The sequence below is a fragment of the Pelodiscus sinensis genome, unplaced genomic scaffold (assembly GCF_049634645.1).
Source record: "Pelodiscus sinensis isolate JC-2024 unplaced genomic scaffold, ASM4963464v1 ctg34, whole genome shotgun sequence".
In the NCBI taxonomy this organism is placed as follows: domain Eukaryota; kingdom Metazoa; phylum Chordata; order Testudines; family Trionychidae; genus Pelodiscus; species Pelodiscus sinensis.
Genome location: NW_027465849.1, coordinates 6,753,664 through 6,773,744, shown reverse-complemented (window position 1 = coordinate 6,773,744; position 20,081 = coordinate 6,753,664). Strand labels below are relative to the sequence as shown.

At 65.6% G+C, this 20,081-nt stretch overlaps 1 protein-coding gene across 2 annotated transcripts in view; it reads right to left on the bottom strand.

Moving 5' to 3' along the window:
• Positions 1-579: 579 nt before the first annotated feature.
• The window catches only part of EML2 (EMAP like 2), a 33,965-nt gene continuing 14,463 nt past the window's right edge, over positions 580-20,081 (bottom strand). For both annotated transcript variants that reach the window (XM_075915106.1, XM_075915107.1), the window contains 18 exons: positions 19,633-19,661; positions 19,254-19,383; positions 18,029-18,178; positions 17,681-17,750; positions 17,300-17,410; positions 15,917-16,012; positions 15,709-15,843; positions 9,773-9,872; positions 7,349-7,503; positions 6,520-6,645; positions 4,627-4,758; positions 4,449-4,516; positions 3,993-4,081; positions 3,411-3,508; positions 2,983-3,070; positions 2,777-2,872; positions 2,018-2,148; positions 580-1,234 (listed from right to left, as the gene is read on the bottom strand). In XM_075915106.1, coding sequence (XP_075771221.1) covers positions 1,109-1,234; positions 2,018-2,148; positions 2,777-2,872; positions 2,983-3,070; positions 3,411-3,508; positions 3,993-4,081; positions 4,449-4,516; positions 4,627-4,758; positions 6,520-6,645; positions 7,349-7,503; positions 9,773-9,872; positions 15,709-15,843; positions 15,917-16,012; positions 17,300-17,410; positions 17,681-17,750; positions 18,029-18,178; positions 19,254-19,383; positions 19,633-19,661 — 1,930 coding nt within the window. In that variant the 3' untranslated portion in view covers positions 580-1,108. The remainder of the gene's footprint in view (positions 1,235-2,017; positions 2,149-2,776; positions 2,873-2,982; positions 3,071-3,410; positions 3,509-3,992; positions 4,082-4,448; positions 4,517-4,626; positions 4,759-6,519; positions 6,646-7,348; positions 7,504-9,772; positions 9,873-15,708; positions 15,844-15,916; positions 16,013-17,299; positions 17,411-17,680; positions 17,751-18,028; positions 18,179-19,253; positions 19,384-19,632; positions 19,662-20,081) is intronic.

The following is a 20,081-nucleotide window of genomic DNA, read 5'->3' as shown; positions in this document are numbered from 1 at the left end:
TGTGGGGCTCTGATGGCTGCACAGCGCCCCCTGCTGCCGGCTGCCGGCCCTGCACCCCTCAGGCTGGGAACCCAGGTGTGCTGCCCCCGCTGCGCAATCCCCCCCCAATCATGTGCCTCTCCCAGGCACTACCAGCCCCTCAGTGCACCCCCCAACGCACGCACCCCACCGGCCCGGGGCTCCTTCCTCCCAACAGTCAGCCCCCCCATCACCCCCAGCTGGCCCCGGGCGCCTTCCCAACGTGTGAGCACAGCCCCCCAGATGCGTTCCCCTTAACACACACACTGACATGGCCCCAAAAGCATGTCCCCCACCACACACCCAGTCAGCTCCTGGGGTGCATCCCCCCCAACACACCCACCCACCCCCACACACACAGCCGGACCCCAGGCACACTGCCCCCAATCCACACACAGCCAGCGCCCAGAAGCACCCCCCTCCAAACACACACACACACACACATCCCCCCCTCCAGCCCGCCCAGAACAGACACACACAACCCCCGGGTGCATCCCCCCACTGCCCTGACACCCGGAGCCGGCCCCGGCGCATCCCCGCCCCCCAGCCAGCCTGGGCCGGTTCAGTGACTTGCCTTTATTGGCCGGGCCGGGCCGGGAACAGCCGGGCGCCCGCTCTTTGGAAATCCCGGTTCATGCTTCGGCCCCCGCCCTTTGCCCCCGGCGCCAGGAGCCGTGGCCATCACCGTGTCCAGTGCAAATACAGTTGGCTGGGGTGGGGGGCCCTGGGGTGAGCCCCGCCTCCCCCCCCCGCCTGGGAAGAGGGGACCCCGCCTCCCTCAGACCCCCCTTGCCTCCAGTTTGCTGGGACTCAGCCCCGAACATTCCCTTGTGGCATCTTGGGGGGGACCTGGTGGCCCCGGACACCCCCTCCACCGAGTGCCCTAGCCCCTCCCCCAAGTGCCCTAGCCACTCCCCCGGCCCAGGGCCTGGCTCCGCCCCCGGGGCCTGGCTCCGCCCCAGCCTGTGCAACCTGCCGCGGTTAATAGAGCTCTGGATATAGACTCCGTACATATATAGACCTCTGGAAAATACAGCCCCCCCCCCGGTCCCCCTCCCCCCCCGGCCCTGCCCCCCCGGCCTCCTCGGCCCTAGACGAGGCGCCACTGCAGCACGCTGGTGTCAGTGCCGCCGGTGGAGAGCAGCAGGCTGTCGTCGGGCAGGAAGGCAACGTTGGTCACGTGGCTGCTGTGCCCGCCGGCCGCGTGGCTCGGGGCCTGCCGGGGAGAAAGGCGGGTTGGGGGCGGGGCAGCGCAGCGCCCCCCGGGCTGGGGCCGAGGGTGGGGCAGGGAACAGCCAGAGGAGACAGCCTGGAGAAGGGCCGAGAGATGGGGGCCATGGGGCTGGCGCAGACTGACGGCTGGTGGGGGGCAATGAGGGGCACGGGGCTGACATGTACCTACAGCTGGTGGGGGGCACCGGAGGCAGCAGGTGTGGGGCTGGCACTCACCCATGGCTGGTGTGGGGCACCGGGGCAGGGAGCATGGGGCTGGCACTCACCCATGGCTGTTGTGGGTCACTGGGGCAGGGATCATGGGGCTGGCACTCACCCATGGCTGGTGTGGGGCACCGGGGGAGGGAGCATGGGGCTGGCACTCACCCATGGCTGGTGTGGGGCACCGGGGGAGGGAGCATGGGGCTGGCACTCACCTATGGCCGGTGTGGGTCACTGGGGCAGGGAGCATGGGGCTGGCACTCACCCATGGCTGGTGTGGGGCACCGGGGCAGGGAGCGTGGGGCTGGCACTCACCCATGGCTGGTGTGGGGCACCGGGGGAGGGAGCATGGGGCTGGCACTCACCCATGGCTGGTGTGGGGCACCGGGGCAGGGAGCGTGGGGCTGGCACTCACCCATGGCTGGTGTGGGGCACCGGGGGAGGGAGCATGGGGCTGGCACTCACCCATGGCTGGTGTGGGGCACCGGGGCAGGGGGCGTGGGGCTGGAACTCACCCATGGCTGGTGTGGGGCACCGGGGCAGGGGGCGTGGGGCTGGCACTCACCCGCGGCTGGCAGCAGGGGTAGGAGAACAAGTGCACTTTGCCAAAGTCGTCGGCGGACGCCAGGAGCTTTCGGTCGTGGGAGCGGCAAACGGCGTTTATGTCCGTCCCGTCCGCGCCCTCCGGCCAGATCCCTGCAGGGCGGGGAGGTCAGGCCGACCAGCACGTGGGTCCGCACCGCTCCCCAACCAGCCCCCACGCCCCCCAGCCCCACTCCCCGACCGGCCCCCACGCCCCCCAGCCCCACTGCCCGACCGGCCCCCACGCCCCCCAGCCCCGCTCCTCGACCGGCCCCCCAGCCCCCCAGCCCCACTCCCCGACCAGCCCCCACGCCCCCCAGCCCAACTCCCCAACCGGCCCCCACGCCCCCCAGCCCCACTCCCCGACCGGCCCCCACGCCCCCCAGCCCCGCTCCTCGACCGGCCCCCCAGCCCCACTCCCCGACCAGCCCCCCCGCCCCACTCCCCGACCGGCCCCCACATGCCCCAGCCCCCCTCCCGGACCAGCCCCCAGCCCCTACGCCCCCCAGCCCCACTCCCCGACCGGCCCCCCCCCCCAGCCCCACTCCCCGACCAGCTCACAGTCCCTACGTCCCCCCGCCCCCCAGCCCCGCTCCCTGACCAGCCCCCAGCCCCTCCACTCCCCCAGCTTCTATAGGCACCTCAGCTCTGGTCCCCAAAAAGCCCTCAGGTGCCATGGGAGCAGCCCCGCCCCCCTGTGCCCATGCACCCAGGCTGGCCCCACAGCGCCCCCCGTACTCACCGAAGACCCCGAAGCCCAGCACGCAGCTGGCTGTGGCCCACTCCAGGTTGCGCACGGCCCCGGCGTTGGGGATCTGCCGGCAGGTGGTGGGGTCCCCTGGGGAGGAGGGGGCAGGATGAGCAGGGGACTCTGCGCCACCCAGCCCGTGGAGGGGCGGCCGCCAGGGTCCCCCCGTTCCGGGCCCCGCACCCCCTGCCCACACTCACAGTAGAGGATCTCGTAGTCCCCGGAGTTGGTGACGAAGCAGCTGCTGTCCACCGCCCAGTCCAGGTGGGTGATGAAACTGGAATGACCCTGGCAAGGGACGGGAGGGGGGAGTTTTTGGGGGGCACAGTGACCGACGGGGGAGGGGGAGGAAGGGGGTGGCAGGGGGGGAAGGTGGGGAAATGGTGGAGGAAGGTGTCGGGGGGGGCTATGACTGACCCAGGACTCTGGGGCTGCCCCACCCAGAGTGTTTTGAGATGCCCCCCCCGGGAACGCCTCCCCACTGAGCCTTATGGGGCCCCCCGCCCCATTGCGAGGGCTTTGCCGGCCCCAGACTCCCCCCATCCAGAGCGCCCAGTGGGCAGAGCCGGCGCCGCTGGGACCCAGCAGCCAGCGAGGGCCCCTCGCCCCCCGCCCGGCCCCCACCTACCGAGCACTTGCCCAGGCGGCTGAACTTCCTGCCGCCCTCGGAGACGCCGTACACGTACACGAAGTTATCGTGGGAGCCCACGGCCAGGTAGCTGCCGTCTGGGGGCACAGAGGGGGGGAGGTGGAGGGGGGGCCGGGCTGAGCCGCACGGGCTGCGGGACGTCCCTCCACGGGAGCCGAGGCGCTACCGGAATTGGGGACGCAATGGGCTGGGGATGTGGGGCCCCGTGCCCCAGCTCTGCCAGGGCCCCTTGCTCCCCCATTGCAGCCCCCTGCTGCTTCCCCAGCCCTGGGCTCCCCCCTTTGCCAGGGCCCCTCCCGCCCGCAGCCCCTGCCAGCCCGGCCCTGCCCCCCAGCCCTGCCGGTGCCCCTCACTCCAGCCCGCAGCCCCTGCCCCCCAGCCCTGCTGGTGCCCCTCCCTCCTGCCCGCAGGCCCTGCCCCCCAGCCCTGCTGGTGCCCCTCACTCCCACCCGCAGCCCCTGCCAGCCCGGCCCTGCCCCCCAGCCCGGCCGGTGCCCCTCACTCCCGCCCGCAGCCCCTGCCAGCCCGGCTCGAGATGCTCCCCGCGGCCCCGGCACCTACCTGGCGAGAAGCTGACGACGGAGATGGGCTCGCTGCCATCCGTGTGGATTGTGACCAGGTCCCGCGTCTCCGTGTCCAGCACCAGCCACCTGGCGGGGGGCAGGACGGGACGGTGCTCCAGGGCCCCTGCACCGCAGCTGGCCGATACCCGCCCCGCCAGCAACCCTCCCTCCGGGGGCCTGGGATCCTGGCAGGGCGGAGGGCTCCGGGGCACGTCCGGCAGTCGGGGCCCAGACGCGGCAGCCCAGGGCGAGCCGTGTGTGTGTGTGTGGGGGGGGAGGCGGGGGGTCATTACGGTGCCGGATCCTCGGCCAGGCTTGAGCCGCACCTGGCTTTGCCAGGCAGGGCAGGTGTGCAGGGAGCTGTCACTGCCATGGGTCCGCCAGTAGGGGGCAGTGCCCTTCCCCTCCCCGCAGGAGCGAGGCTCCGTCCCCCCTTCCCCTGCCCCCCCCCTACCTTCCGGTCACCGTGCCCACGGCCAGCACCGAGCCGTCGGGATGGAAGCCAGCCGAGCGGGCCGCGTCCTGGGGGCAAAGAGAGGGGGGGTTGCGTCAGGCCCAGGGGGGGTTGCGTCAGGCCCAGGGCTGCAGGGTGCACGCCCCGCCCCCGCCCTGCCGGACCCCCCCACACTCACCTCGATGGCTTTGCTCCACAGCGGCTGGTGGGTGGCCACGCTCCACAGATGAACCTGCCGGTCCTGGCCGCAGGTCAGGAACTGGTCCAGGCTGGGGTGCGTGGCCAAGCCCCAGAGCTCCTCCGTGTGACCCTGGGGAGAGAAGGGCCGGCTCGGTGAGCAGCAGGCCCAACCGGGCCCCCCTCGGCCTCAGCAAGGGGGGCAATCCCGCGATTAGAGCCACGGCTAGCTCCTCGGAGTCCTGGCCCACACACCTCCTCTGCTTTAACCACTAGGCCCTGCTCTCCTCCCAGCGCTGGGGATAGAACCCAGGTATCCTGGCGCCCAACCCCCAAACCAGGATGGCTGTGTTTGCTATGTGCCCGCCCCCCATCCCAAGCCCCTCCCGAACCCTTCCCCAGATGACTGCCAAGCACAGGCTAGGAAGGGACCTCCAAGGACCATCTACTCCAGTCCCCGGCTCTCAAGGCGGGACGATGTCATACACCTCCCGGAGCGGGCGAGTTTTGTCCAACCTGGCCGTAAAAATCACCGCTGGAGAGGCTACAACTTTTTCCAACTCTTAACCCCCCTGGCAGGCAGGAAGTTAGTTCTCCCGAATGTCCAACCTCGACCTCCCTGGCTGCAATTTAAGCCCATTGCATGTTGTCCCGTCCTCAGAGGCTCAGGAGAACTATCTGTCTCCCTCCTCCGTCACGGCCTTTTCGAGACTTGCAAACCGCTCGCCTGGCCCCTCTGTCTGCTCCTTTCCAGACTGAACAAGCCCCGTTCCTCCAGCCTGCCCTCCCGGCTCCTAGACCGGTCGTCATTCCTGTTGCTCTTCTCTGGACAACTCCTGCCCGGCTCCCCACACTCCAGCGAATGTCGCCCGGACTCCCGTTGGCTTTTGTGGCCACCGTGTCACGCCGCTGACTCACGTTTCGCACGCGATCCCCTCCGGGTCCAGACACAGGCGGTGGGTGAGCTCTGGAGGCCCGTGGGGCCCCGGCTCTACCAACATCTGGGCTCATGTTTTCGGAGAACAGACAGGGGCAAATGCCCCAGGACCTGTGCTTTGTGGGACCCACGCTTCAGAGGGAGTTGGGGTCCAGGGTGGCCTGGGATGTTAGGGGGCAGCCTGCCTCATCCTCACTCCACCCTTCCCCCCACATCCCTGTCCCGCCTTTGGGGGATATCAGGGGATATCCAGGATATCAAGTGGCAGTGGGGGAGGGCTAGGTTGGATATTAGGAAAAACTCTTTCTCTAGGCGGGTGGGGAAGCGCTGGGACGGGTTCCCTAGGGAGGGGGTGGAATCTCCATCCATAGGGGTTTTTAAGTCCCGGTTGGACACAGCCCTGGCTGGGATGACTGAGTCGGGGTGGGTCCTGCTTTGGGCCGGAGGCTGGAGTCGGTGACCCCTGAGATCTCTGCCCACCCTAGGATTCGATGCTTTCGGCTTTGAGGCCCTCGGGGGGGAGAAGCCAGGGCCCAGGCCCAGCTGGTGTAAGGAGCCAGGCCCAGCCGGGTGGGTAGCTCCGCCCGGCTCTAGACACCCAGATCGGAGGCGGAAGAACAGTCCCGGCCCGCTCTGCACCCGTGTCACAGGGACCCTGGTGTGGTGAGCCTAGGGCCTAGGCAGACATGGGGAGGGGGCGGGGGGGCGCTAAACTGGTCCAAGTGTGGGAACAAAGGGCCGAGGAGGAGCCAGCCAGGAACAGGAACAAAGGGCCACGTGGAGGGGGCCACGGCCACTTGGCCGGGCTCTGGGCTCACCCCCATGGGCCAGGATGGAGCCGTCTCCTGACTACGCTGGGGCCAGGCACCCCATCACCCGCCCCGCATGGAACGTCCCTGCAGGGCCTGCCTCAGTGGGCGTCCCTGAGCGGAGGGGGGTCAGCAGGGGGGCGGGTACCTGCACCAGGGAGGAGAAGCCGGTGGCCAGGGAGCCCTGCAGCACCGAGTTGCGGGTCGTTCCCACAAAGAGGGTGTCGCCTTTGCCTTCTGCGATGGTGCGCACCGGCCCGAAGCTCTCCGGGACCTGGGGGAGGCAGGAGCAGAGACACGGGCACAGCTGGGGAGAGAACCCAGGAAGCCAAGCTCCCAGCCCCCTGCTCTCACCACTAGACCCCACTCCCCTCCCAGCTCTGGGCAGAGAAACCAGAAGTCCGGACTCCCAGTCCGCTGCTCTAACCACTAGCCACCACTCCCTCCCAGCACTGGGGAGAACCCAAAAGTCCAGACTCCCAGTGCGCTGCTCTAACCACTAGCCACCACTCCCTCCCAGCATTGGGGAGAACCCAAAAGTCCAGGAATCTGCCCATCCCCCCTGCAGACCCTGGCCACAGGACCACTACCCCCCATTCAGGACTCTGGGAGGCAGAAGGGGACATGGTAGCTGCTCCCCCCACTGAGCCCCCATCACTGGGGATTAAGATCCCAGTTAATCCCGATGAAATGGGGGCAGGCGGGGGCTGTGGCCAGGTTGGAGCCCCCCCCCCCCGGCTGCTGGAGTGGCCCTGCCCGTGGTGCAGCTGAAACTCCGCCACCACCCCCCCCCCATTTGCTGCAATGGCCCTGCCCACCACGTGGCTGGAGCCCCCCCCCCCGGCTGCTGGAGTGGCCCTGCCCGTGGTGCAGCTGAAACTCCCCCACCGCCCCCCCGTTTGCTGCAATGGCCCTGCCCACCACGTGGCTGGAGCCCCCCCCCCCAGGCTGTGGCCCCGCCCATCCCTCCCCCTCACCTCGTTTTCCTGCAGCTTCTGGTAGTCGCGCCCCCAGAGCACCACCCGCCGGTCCTTGCCGCCGCCCGAGACCACGGTGCCGTTGTGCAGCACGCACAGGCTGAAGACGCCCCCCTCGTGGGCCCCCGGCACCGCCTGGCTGATCCGGTTGCCCCCTGCCGGGACGGGCGCAGGCTCAGAGCCCCCACTGGCCCCCCACCCCCGCCATTCCAGAGGCTCTTCCCAGGAGGGCGTCCCCCCCTCCCCTCCGGAATCCTGCCCCCCAACTTTTGAATCTCACGAACCCAACACCCCTGCCCCACCCCCCGCTCACATCATCCCCCTCCCCGACCCCAACCCCTTTCAGCAGGCTGGGGCACAGGGTGGGTGGTGGAGGGGGGCGCTGGGTGGGGCTGGGGCTGAGGGGTTTGGCGTGCGGCGGGGGGCTCCGGGCGCAGGTCAAGGTGTGACGTTGCGGGGGGGGGGGGCTGTCTGCTTTGGAACCCGGCGCTCCCACCCGGCCGGGCTGCGACGTGTGATCCCCACTGTGACGGCCCTGCACCCCCGTCCGCAGCCAGACGTGGCCACCCGCCGGCCGGAGAACAGATTTTCTTGGTTCGCAGAGACACGGCCTGGCTGAGGGTCCATGCGGGCAGGAACCTTAGCCCTCTTGGGGGGAGGGGCTTCACCCCCTTCCTGGGCCTAAAAATATCCTCCCTTCCCCCAGCCCAGACAGCTCAACGCCCGGCCCTACCCCCCAGCCTGGGGACAGTCCCTGCCTGCCTTCCTTTGTCTCTCCCTCTGGGAGCTGGGCTCTTATCTGCTTAGGCTGGGACCTAGGTGTCTGGGCCGATCCACATGTGGGGACAACGGGTTACAAAGCAGAGGGTACCCCCACTGTGTCATACAAGGGGTTCGGAGCGCGGGAGGTCCCGTGTGGGGCTGAGGCCGAGGGGTTCGGAGCGCGGGAGGGGCTCTGAGCTGAGGCCGAGGGGTTCGGAGCGCGGGAGGGGGCTCCGTGTGGGGCTGAGGGTTTCGGAGCACAGGAGGGGCTCTGGGCTGAGGCTGAGGGTTTCGGAGCGCGGGAGGGGGCTCTGGGCTGAGGCCGAGGGGTTCGGAGCATGGGAGGGGCTCTGGGCTGAGGCCGAGGGGTTTGGAGCGCGGGAGGGGGCTCTGGGCTGAGGCCGAGGGGTTCGGAGCGCGGGAGGGGGCTCTGGGCTGAGGCCGAGGGGTTCGGAGCGCGGGAGGGGGCTCTGGGCTGAGGCCGAGGGGTTCGGAGCGCGGGAGGGGGCTCTGGGCTGAGGCCGAGGGGTTCGGAGCATGGGAGGGGCTCTGGGCTGAGGCCGAGGGTTTCGGAGCGCGGGAGGGGGCTCTGGGCTGAGGCCGAGGGGTTCGGAGCATGGGAGGGGGCTCTGGGCTGAGGCCGAGGGGTTCGGAGTGCGGGAGGGGGCTCTGGGCTGAGGCCGAGGGGTTCGGAGCGCGGGAGGGGGCTCTGGGCTGAGGCCGAGGGGTTCGGAGCGCGGGAGGGGGCTCTGGGCTGAGGCCGAGGGGTTCGGAGCGCGGGAGGGGGCTCTGGGCTGAGGCCGAGGGGTTCGGAGCGCGGGAGGGGGCTCTGGGCTGAGGCCGAGGGGTTCGGAGCATGGGAGGGGCTCTGGGCTGAGGCCGAGGGGTTCGGAGCGCGGGAGGGGCTCTGGGCTGAGGCCGAGGGGTTCAGAGCGTGGGAGGGGCTCTGGGCTGAGGCCGAGGGGTTCGGAGCGCGGGAGGGGGCTCTGGGCTGAGGCCGAGGGGTTCGGAGCGTGGGAGGGGCTCTGGGCTGAGGCCGAGGGGTTCAGAGCGCGGGAGGGGGCTCTGGGCTGAGGCCGAGGGGTTCGGAGCGCGGGAGGGGGCTCTGGGCTGAGGCCGAGGGGTTCGGAGCGCGGGAGGGGGCTCTGGGCTGAGGCCGAGGGGTTCGGAGCGCGGGAGGGGGCTCTGGGCTGAGGCCGAGGGGTTCGGAGCGCGGGAGGGGGCTCTGGGCTGAGGCCGAGGGGTTCGGAGCGTGGGAGGGGCTCTGGGCTGAGGCCGAGGGGTTCAGAGCGCGGGAGGGGGCTCTGGGCTGAGGCCGAGGGGTTCGGAGCGCGGGAGGGGGCTCGAGGTGCAGGGCCCCGGCGGCACTTACTGCCGCTCCCAGGAAGCGGCCACAGGTCCCTGCAGGCCCTAGGCACAGGGGTGGCCAGGGAGGCTCCGGGCTACGCCCTTGTGCCCGCAGGCGCCGCTCCTGCAGCTCCCATTGGTTGCGGTGACCGGCCAATGGGAGCTGCAGTGCCAGCAGCGGGTTCCAGGAGCTGCACGGAGCCAGGGCAGGCAGGAGCCAGCCTGAGTCAAAAATCAGCCCCCTGGCAATCCAGTCCCCAGACAGCCCCCTTTCTGGGGCAGCTCCCCTCCCTGGGGCCCCCTCCCGGCACTGACCTTTGCCCCAGACGTAGAGGTTGCCGCTGGAGTCGCCGGTGAGCACGTCCCCATTCTCGGTGAAGGCCACGCACAGCACGTACTTGGGCTTCTCGTGTTTCTGGGGGAGAAGGAACAGGCAGGTCACCCCCCTGGAACCAGCCGCTGCAGGCTCCTGGAACGCCCGGGAAGGAGGCAGAACTGACCCACCCGGCCCCTGGTCTGCACTCCAGGTCTAAAGCACTGTATCTGCCCCAGCATGCACTGGGGCAGCCGCTCAGGAGAAAGTCCTATGCCGCCCGGCGGAGTAGCAGAGCCCCCCCGCCCCACAGTTCAGCTTAGTGTTGCTACTGGTGGTGCACATTCACACCTGCCTCGGTGCAGATCAATTATTCCGCACACGGACGGCAAAGATTACAGGGAACATCAGCCTGGCCTAGGGGTGTTAAGTAGCGATTCATTTGCTAGTCGAGTAGTCGATGGAATTTCCATCGACTAGTCGTTAGGGAAAGGCGGGGACCGTGCTCACTTCCGGGTCTCAGCACAACCCTTCTTTTAAAATCGGGCAAAAAAAATGAACTTTTAGGGGCGAAGAAAATGTTTTAATTTTTTTCCTCACATCAGAAAAAAAGGAAACTTTTAGGGCCCACAAAAATCTATGAAATTTTGCCTAAAACAGAAAAAAAATAAAATGTTGATGTGTTTAAAGTTCTATCAAAAATAATTTTTAATTTTTTTTATGGAAGGGGCCCATGAAGGCAAAAGTGCCTAGGGCCCACGAAAGTCATAATGCGGCCCTGCATCCCTACTGTGTGCGGCGTGAAGACACGTCCTCTTGTGTGTTCTAAACCTGCTGCCTGTTCATTTCAATTTGGTGACCTCCCCTGCAAGTTCTCGTGCTAATCGGACAGTAACTTTTCTTTAGTCACTTGAGAGCGCGAACGCCCAGCGCGAAACGCCCATCGCGAACGCCCATCGCAAACGCCCATCGCAAACGCCCATCGCAAACGCCCAGCGCGAACGCCCAGCGCGAACGCCCAGATGGTCAAGAAGAAGTGAGGAACGTGAAGACAACCAGGGCGTATCCAACGTGCCCAACGCTAGAAACAAATTAGCAAAACGGACAAACCCTAGAGACGGCAGCCGCTCCCAAAGGTGAGAAGACGAACAAGAGAGGACGAAGAGAAACCTGACAATGGCCATCAAAGGAGAACGGGCGGGAACCGGGAACCCCCCCAAGATTTACACCATGGAAGGACGAACAATTCCAGCACGATGCTGAAAAACCCACAGACTCAAGTAACAATGCCAGGAGGGCAAAGCACTGGAATAAATTGCCTAGGGAGGCTGTGGAGTCTCCATCACTGGAGATATTGAAGAGCAGGTTGGACAGACGCCTGTCAGGGACAGACGGGGCTGGACTCGATGGCCTGGCGAGGTCCCTTTCGGCTCTCGGACTCTGTAGAGGCGGTCTTTGCAGAAAGATGAAACAGGGAAGAACGTAACGGCTCCAACGGGGAAGACATGAGCGGAGTTAATACTAAATTCAGCGTTGCAGGCTAAAGATGCAACACGCCTTCTGCAGGGTCCCTCCCCAGCGGGTGCGAGGATGCGGATGCACCCTGACCAGGAGTCTGGCCCGATGCACAAGCTGCCCGGTGCACTTTAACAGGATGAAGGTACAAGGAGGCGTCTAAGCACAACAGATATTTCTAAGAGCAATCAACAGATATTTGAAGAGGGGTCCACAGTTCTATCAGCTGCCCATATGGTGAATCTGTCCCATTTAAAGCCATAACGTCTCCTAGTCGACGGCTTTCCAGCAGTGATGGGAATTCACTGGTCCTCAGCGGAACATCACTTTTCTAGGCCCCTCCAAGTCCGACGCCCTGGCTGTTGGATGCATGATTCAAGTGGATGCATGATTTTGGATGCCCAGGCGGCAGCAAGCGAAATAATCCAGGTGGAATCCTGTGTTCTTCTCTCTAAAACTTTGGGAATTGGGAGGGGTGGAGTGGGGGGGGAGATGCAACACGAGACCTTTCAGAGGTTAGCCTATTTAAAGAGGCCATCGTCTCGTGGGGGAAAGGTCCTGAAACTGGAGGGATGCGTGGGGAAGGCTGCACGGAGGAAGTGACTGGAATCGTCCCTGGCTGCAGCTCATGCCATTTGTCCCAGGGGACGGCTGTCCATGCGCTGTCCAAATTGGACAGACAGACTCCAAAACTGTCGAGGGGACCTTCAGGCATTGCTTTGAGGTACTCAGCCAACACATCGACGCTGCGTCTTCTTGCTCAATAAGGAAGATGTGGCTGTGGCATGCTTGGTTCTCCAGCTGGGTTTGGGGAATTTCTTTCTGACTTGGTTCTGCAAAGACATTTCCGACTGAAAGTACGGCTGTCTCCTGTGCCTGGGGGAAGACGACGACGGTGGGACGAAGACGACGGTGGGATAGTTACCTGTGATGTCTGCCCACGAGAGTAGACATTCTTCTATAAGGAGGTAAAAGTCCGAGGGATCTGCCTGTAGATTGAGTCTCTCACTTTTTTCAACGAGTTGTCCCATAGCACCTTAAGGCACGGCTACACAGCAGGGCTAATGCCAAATTAAGTGACGTCCGTTGCGTAGCTGAAGTCGAAAGAGCTTAACTCGGCTTTTGGCACTGTCTCTACAGCAGGAAGTCTGAGTTAGAGCGTTCTTCCTCCTCGTGAAATGAGGGTTACAGGAGTCGGAGTAAGAAATCCTCCAGCTCGACATTATTTCGAAATAAAGGCGTGTTGTGTAGACGCGCCTTATATTATTTCAGAATAACGCTGCTGTGTAGACGTACCCTTAGGGTGTGTCTAGACTACAGGGTTTTGTCAACACAAGTGGACTTTTGTCAACAAAACTATCCCTGCGTCTACACTGCCGCCGAGTTCTGTCGACATAACGTTTTGTCGACGGCGGTAAACCCCATTCGATGAGGAAGAACGCCTTTTACCGACAGAGTTCTGGCGACAGAAGGCGTTATTGCATCTACACTGTCCTTTGCATCTACACTCTCATGTCAACAAAGCGGCTTGCTTTGTCTACAGAACTGGCTGTCGTCTAGATGCTCTTTGTCGGCAGAAGCTTTCTCGACAGTATCTGTCAACAAAGCCTCTCCTGACAAAAGCCTGTCGTTTAGATGTATCTTTAGAGACTAAAATATATAGAACTACCATGAGTTTTCATGGGAAAAAACCCACTTCCTCAGATGAGCAGAGACTCAGAGAGGAAGTGGGTTTTGTCCCCGAAAAGCTCGTGATACAATGCAGGTATTTTTGGTAGCCTCTAAGATGCCACAGGACTTCTTGTTTTTTAAAGGATACAGACCAACACAGCGACCCCTCGGAGTCCGTCTCTCCGGTGTCTCATTCATTTTTGGCCTAAACAGGCTCTCCCCTGCCAAAGGCGAGTCCTCCGGTTTAGATCTCAGATCACACGGGACCGAAGATGAACGTAACCAAGGATGCCTTCATAGAGCCGATGACCCCACGATCGAGCCCCCGAGGAGCACATCTGGCCTCTTTCTTCTGGGGCAGGACGGAGATTCTGAGACGCTCCGTGGATCCGCAGGTGGCTTGTCCAGCCCTGGGCCACCGTGGAACATACGAGGGTAAAGCCGGATCCACGGAGAAGCTGGAATCCCAGCCTGGCTCCGAAGTCAAGTCCCATCCGAACGGCTTCTTGGATCTGGACACGGCCGGGGCTGGTTCCAGGCTCCTGTTCTTAACCTCAGAGTGGGCGGGAGCCAAGGTTTTAGCGACCGAGGCCCCTTGTGACGGAAAAGCCTGCAGGCACGAGCAACGGGCTGGCAGAAGATTTCCACCCGAGCATTCTGGGTGCCAGATGTGGGCGCTGGAAGAGGAGAAGCCCACGGGATAAGAGGGACTTTTCTTGAGACCCTACCGCTTCACAGTGGCTTCTGCCACGACCCTGAATCGTTCTGATTTACCTGCCAGACCGGCCTCGAGCTAAGTCACTGAACCAAATGCCTGACTGTCACCGGGAGTGGGGGACACGGTAGCACAGACTTGTTACAGGAACCAGGAGCAGCCAGTACAATCCATCTTGGGGAAAGGGGAGCCCAGGACTCTGGGCCCCTGTCCGGCCCCCCAGGGAAACTGAGGCACACACACATACACTGAGTTACTATAGAACAGCCCAGGACAGCAGACACACGTACAACACAGCAAAGCGACCAGTGAATACAAAACCAGAGGGTACATCTAGATTGCATCCCTCTATCGGCAGAGGGATGGAGATGAGGCAGGTCAACATTGCAAATGAGGCAGAGGTTTAAATATCCCGTGCCTCATTTGCATAAAAATGGCTGCCACGTTTTGCCGACTCAATGCTTTGTCGGCAAAAAGCGGCAGCCTAGAGGGGGATCCGTCCAAGGAGGCAGACGGGATCTGTCGACAAAGGCTTTCTTTCTCGACAGAGCCCCCTCTAGACGGCTGCTTTTGGCCGACAAAGTGCCAAGTCGGCAAAACGCGGATCACAGTGACTACGGCTAATTCCTACCCACGCGCCAGCCACCGTCAGGTGCGTTACTCCTGATGGAGGCAGGCAGGTCACGTCTCAACTCAGCGGCGACTGGAACGGCAGCAGGGGCAGCGGTGCCAGTGCCCACCGACGGCCAGCCCCCCCCAGGGCGCTCAAGCACTCAACCTGCCCCACCCAGCCCCCGGCAAACACCCCCCAGCCTGGGACCAGAGACCTATCTGCCCCACCCAGCCCCTGGCAAACACCCTCCAGCCTGGGACCAGAGATCTGCCCCACCCAGCCCCTGGCAAACACCCCCCAGCCTGGGACCAGAGACCTACCTGCCCCACCCAGCCCCTGGCAAACACCCTCCAGCCTGGGACCAGAGATCTGCCCCATCCAGCCCCCCGCAAACACCCCCCAGCCTGGGACCAGAGACCTACCTGCCCCACCCAGCCCCTGGCAAACACCCTCCAGCCTGGGACCAGAGATCTGCCCCACCCAGCCCCTGGCAAACACCCCCCAGCCTGGGACCAGAGACTTACCTGCCCCACCCAGCCCCCAACAAACACCCCCCAGCCTGGGACCAGAGACCTACCTGCCCCATCCAGCCCCCCGCAAACACCCCCCAGCCTGGGACCAGAGACCTACCTGCCCCACCCAGCCCCCGGCAAACACCCTCCAGCCTGGGACCAGAGACCTGCCCCACCCAGGCCCCAGCAAACACCCCCCAGTCTGGGACCAGAGACCTGCCCCACCCAGCCCCCCAGCAAACACCCCCCAGCCTGGGACCAGAGACCTACCTGCCCCACCCAGCCCCTGGCAAACACCCTCCAGCCTGGGACCAGAGATCTGCCCCACCCAGCCCCTGGCAAACACCCCCCAGCCTGGGACCAGAGACTTACCTGCCCCACCCAGCCCCCAACAAACACCCCCCAGCCTGGGACCAGAGACCTACCTGCCCCACCCAGCCCCCGGCAAACACCCTCCAGCCTGGGACCAGAGACCTGCCCCACCCAGGCCCCAGCAAACACCCCCCAGTCTGGGACCAGAGACCTGCCCCACCCAGCCCCCCAGCAAACACCCCCCAGCCTGGGACCAGAGACCTGCCCCACCCAGCCCCCGGCAAACACCCCCCAGCCTGGGACCAGAGACCTGCCCCACCCAGCCCCCGGCAAACACCCCCCAGCCTGGGACCAGAGACCTGCCTGCCCCACCCAGCCCCCGGCAAACACCCCCCAGCCTGGGACCAAGACCTCCAAGTCCCCATGGCCAGGCACTTGACCCCTCCCCCAACCCCCATTCCTGGGGCATAGGCCACAGTACCCCCCACCCTCCAACCTGGAGGGCACAGGCCTGAATGGCTGGACCCTAAAGGAGGGCAAAGGCCTCCCGACTCCCTGCAGCGCAGCCCTAGTGCCCCCCATCCCAGCTCTGCCCCCCACCTCGAAGATGCCCTGCCGCTTGCTCAGGGTGCCCTTGTCCAGGCTCCAGAAGTAGATGTGCGACTTCCCGCAGGTGATGAGCAGGGCCGGCTCCGTGGGGTGGAAGGTGGCGGCCAGGACCGACTCGTTGGAGCACTGCGGGGGAGGGAGAGCATGAAGGGGTGGCGGCGGGGTTGGGGGGGGGCATAACGGGGTGGGGGGGGGTTACCTTGACGTCAGCAATCTTCTGCTCCTTCTGCCAGTCCCACACGGACAGCACGTGCTCGTTGGAGTCGTCCACGGCGCACAGCAGCCCCCCGCCGTTCTGGGGAGAGGAGTGGGGCTCAGAGGGGGCACCCCCCATTGTACGGAGGGGAGTGGGGCTCAGAGGGGGCAGCCCCCATTGTACGGAGGGGAGTGGGGCTCAGAGGGGGCAGCCCCCAATGTACAGAGGAGAGTGGGGTTCAGAGGGGGCACCCCCCCATTGTACGGAGGGGAGTGGGGCTCTGAGGGGGCACCCCCCCATTGTACGGAGGGGAGTGGGGTTTAGAGAGGGGCACCCCCCCATTGTACGGAGGGGAGTGGGGCTCAGAGGGGGGCACCCCCCATTGTACAGAGGGGAGTGGGGCTCAGAGAGGGGCACCCCCCATTGTACGGAGGGGAGTGGGGCTCAGAGGGGGCATGCCCCCATTGTACGGAGGGGAGTGAGGCTCAGAGGGGGGCACTCCCCAGTGTACGGAGGGGAGTGGGGCTCACAGGGGGGCACCCCCATTGTACAGAGGGGAGTGGAGCTCAGGGGGGCACCCCTCCATTGTACAGAGGGGAGTGGGGTCAGAGGGGGGCACCCCCCATTATACAGAGGGGAGTGGGACTCACGGGGGGCACCCCCACTGTACAGAGGGGAGTGGGGCTCAGGGGGGCACCCCCATTATACAGAGGGGAGTGGGGCTCACTGGGGGGCACCCCCCATTGTACAGATGTCCCCAGCTGCTGACACCATCTACTGACCTGCCCCCTGTGCACACCACCCCACCACAGGCCCCCCTCAGCACTGGCCCCCCACTCACCAGCCTTTCCCCCATTTTCCTGGCCCATCACTCCCAGTACCCCAGCCCTCTCCCCTGCCAGGGTGGGGGCAGTACAGTTGGGACATTAGCTCCTTGCCCCTCCTTCGAAGGCGGGGAAGGGCTGGATCACTGGGGCGGGGGAATCCCCCCCATTGCACTGCACGGCGATCACTCCTTGTGTCCCACTGGGACCCTGAAGCCAGGAGACGCCCCCAAGGAAGGGCCCAGTGCCAGCTGCCCTCCACCCCACAGCTGAGAGGCAGAAGAGAGCCCCCCAGCCCTCCTTCTTGCACCCCAGAATGCCCCAGCCCCTCGCTTCACCTTGCACCCCAGAACCTCCGGCCCCCTAAATCCTCTAGCACACGCACCCCAAGGTGGGGAAGGGTGGTGAGGGGCCCAAAGGGTTGGGGGCTCCAAGGGGGCAGAGCTGAGGTGCAGGTGCACGGCTGAGGCGACGGCGCAGCAGGAGGGCAGATAACAGGAAAGGGGGCGGAGCCGGGGGAGGGAACGGGCCGGGAGGGCGGAGCTAAGGGCCCGTGGCTTACCGACTTGGAGAATCCCACGCAGCTCACGGCTCGGTCGAAGGCCCCCAGGCCCAGCACGTGCAGCGTGTTCAGGCTGACCGAGTCCCAGACCCGCACGTGGGGCAGCAGCGGCTGCAGGAGAAGCCAGGGTGGGGGGACCCCATCAGCCAGGCCTAGCCCTGCCCTCCGCTCAGCGGGGGTGGGACTAAATACCCCCAGCAGCCACTGGCAGGGCCCCTGGATCAACCCTTCCCCCCTCCAGCCCCCCTCCCCCCAGACAGCCTGGGGTCTCCCCCTTTGCCACTGACACCCCCCAGACCCACCCCCAGGGCTGGCATTTCCTGCCCCCCCCCAGCCCGTCATAGAGCCCTGCAGGCCCAAGGGGCCCCCCCATCTCCTCACCTTGCCTTCCTTGGATGTCCCAGCCACCTGCCCCGTTGCTATGGTTACCATGTCGGGGTGCACGGCCAGGCTAGGGGAGAGAGGGGCAAGTTCAGGCCCCACATTTGGGGGCAAGGCAAGCCGGGGGGGGGCCGGGTTTGAAGCCCAGCTCTCCCCCTTCCCCTTCACTTGCCATCCCTGGGGGGGGGGGGGAGACAGGAATGGGACCTTTCCCCTCTAGGGGGCGCTGGCTCCCATGCAGGGCAGACCCATGTGCTGCTGTATCCACCCTGAGACATGCCCCCCCACACCCGGGGGGGCGCTGGGCATCTCCACGGTCCGGCTCGCCATGCCCCCCGCCCCCCTCACCACTTGATGTCGTCATTGTGGCCCAGGTAGTGCCGCTGGCGCTGCTCCTCCACGCTGTACAGCACGGCCACGGCCGCCACGAAATACACGATCTCCCCCGTGGGCAGCAGGAAGAGGTTGGCCCGGCAGTCGCGGCCCCGGTACCCGTAGCTGGGGGCGACGGGTCAAGGAAAAGAGGGCAAGGCGGCTCCCCGTTCCCACCCAGTGCCCCAGGGATCACTGGTCTGCTGCCAGTAACCCTGCAGCCCCAACTCTAGGAGAGGTGGAAACTGAGGCACCAAGGGATGTAACCTGCCCCCTTCCCAGTCACTTAGGGGTCCTGGCTCCCAGCCAATGCGCCAGACCCCACACCCCTCCCAGAGCTGGGGAGAGAACCCAGGAGTCCTGGCTCCCAGCCCCCCCCCCCCCCCGCTCTAACCACTAAACTCCACTCCCTTCCCAGAGCTGGGAAGAAAATCTGGAGTCCTAGCTCCCAGTCCTGCTCTAACCACTAGACCCCACTCCCCTCCCAGAGCTGGGGAGAGAACCCAGTCCCCCTCCCTCCCTCGCTCTAACCACTAGACCCCACTCCCCTCCCAGAGCTGGGGAGAGAACCCAGTCCCCCTCCCCCTCACTCTAACCACTAGACCCCACTCCCCTCCCAGAGCTGGGGAGAGAACCCAGTCCCCCTCCCCCCCTCGCTCTAACCACTAGACCCCACTCCCCTCCCAGAGCTGGGGAGAGAACCCAGTCCCCCTCCCCCCCTCGCTCTAACCACTAGACCCCACTCCCCTCCCAGAGCTGGGGAGAGAACCCAGTCCCCCTCCCCCCCTCGCTCTAACCACTAGACCCCACTCCCCTCCCAGAGCTGGGGAGAGAACCCAGTCCCCCTCCCCCCCTCGCTCTAACCACTAGACCCCATTCCCCTCCCAGAGCTGGGGAAGAGAACCAGGTGTCCTGGCTGCCAGTCAGGTGCCAGTTCTTAAGCCGTTTGCCGCCCAGGGCTATCTGGCAGGCACCACAAAGCCCAGGGCCCCTGGTTATACTGGTGTAACTGGTCCAACCTCTCTGTGTAAACAAGGCTCTAGGGATGAAAAATCTTTTGCTCACACGTTTCTCATTTCAGAGGCAGGCAGCCCTAGGGCCCGCCCAGCCGCCCGCCAGGCTGGGGGGCAGGGCAGAGCCAGCCAGGCTGGGGGGGCGGGGGCACCGTCAGACCCCAGCTGAGCTCGGGGCTCCTGGATACACCCAGTCCAGCTTCAGCTTCTTGGGCGGCAGCTCCAGTTTGGTGTCCAGGCTGTAGGTGGCCACCAGGGCGTCGGGGACGTACATGGGGACGGGGCGGCCCCGTAGGTACATCTTGACGTAGCCATCCTCTGTGCAGGGACAGGGTTCAGGGGGTGGGGGCCGGGAGCCCCTGCCCCCCCCCCCACGTCCCCCTGCGGCACCCCAGGCCTCAGATCCACCTCCCCTGTGCCCCGCAACCAGTTCCCACCACCCCACAGAATCAAGGGCTCTCGCCCCCCAACCTGCCCCCCTCCCAGCTGCCCCCCCAACTCCCCCCCTCCCACCTCGCTCTGCCCAGGCTTTTCCCAATGGGTCATGGGGCGGGGGCATCTACTCACCAGCGCTAAAGGTGGCCTCCTTGGGTTTGCTGCAGGTGAGAGACAGAGAGATTACGGGCCTCCCCCACCAGCAGGGAGCAGCGTCCCTGTCCCCGGCCTGGGCCATGTCCCCTGCACTTGGGGCCAGCCGAGCTGGGGCTCAGGGGACCCCGAAACACAGCTCATTCCCTGGGCCACCTCCCCGCGGCCTCTGGGAGCCAAGGTGAGTGTGGCGGGGGGGAGGCCCTCGTGCTATGGGACTTGGCTAGCCTGTCCCAGAGATCCCCCCCCGCAGACCCCTGCCCCCCCTTCTTCTGTCACAGGCCCATCCCCCCAGGGGCCAGGATGGAAACTCCCAGCGGGGAAGGGGTTAAGGCTCCGAGCAGAGGGCGGCTCCCGCTCCCTGCCCATCTGCCGCTTTTATCTCCACCCCACACGGGGTGCCACAGTCGGGGCGGGCGCCAGGCCTC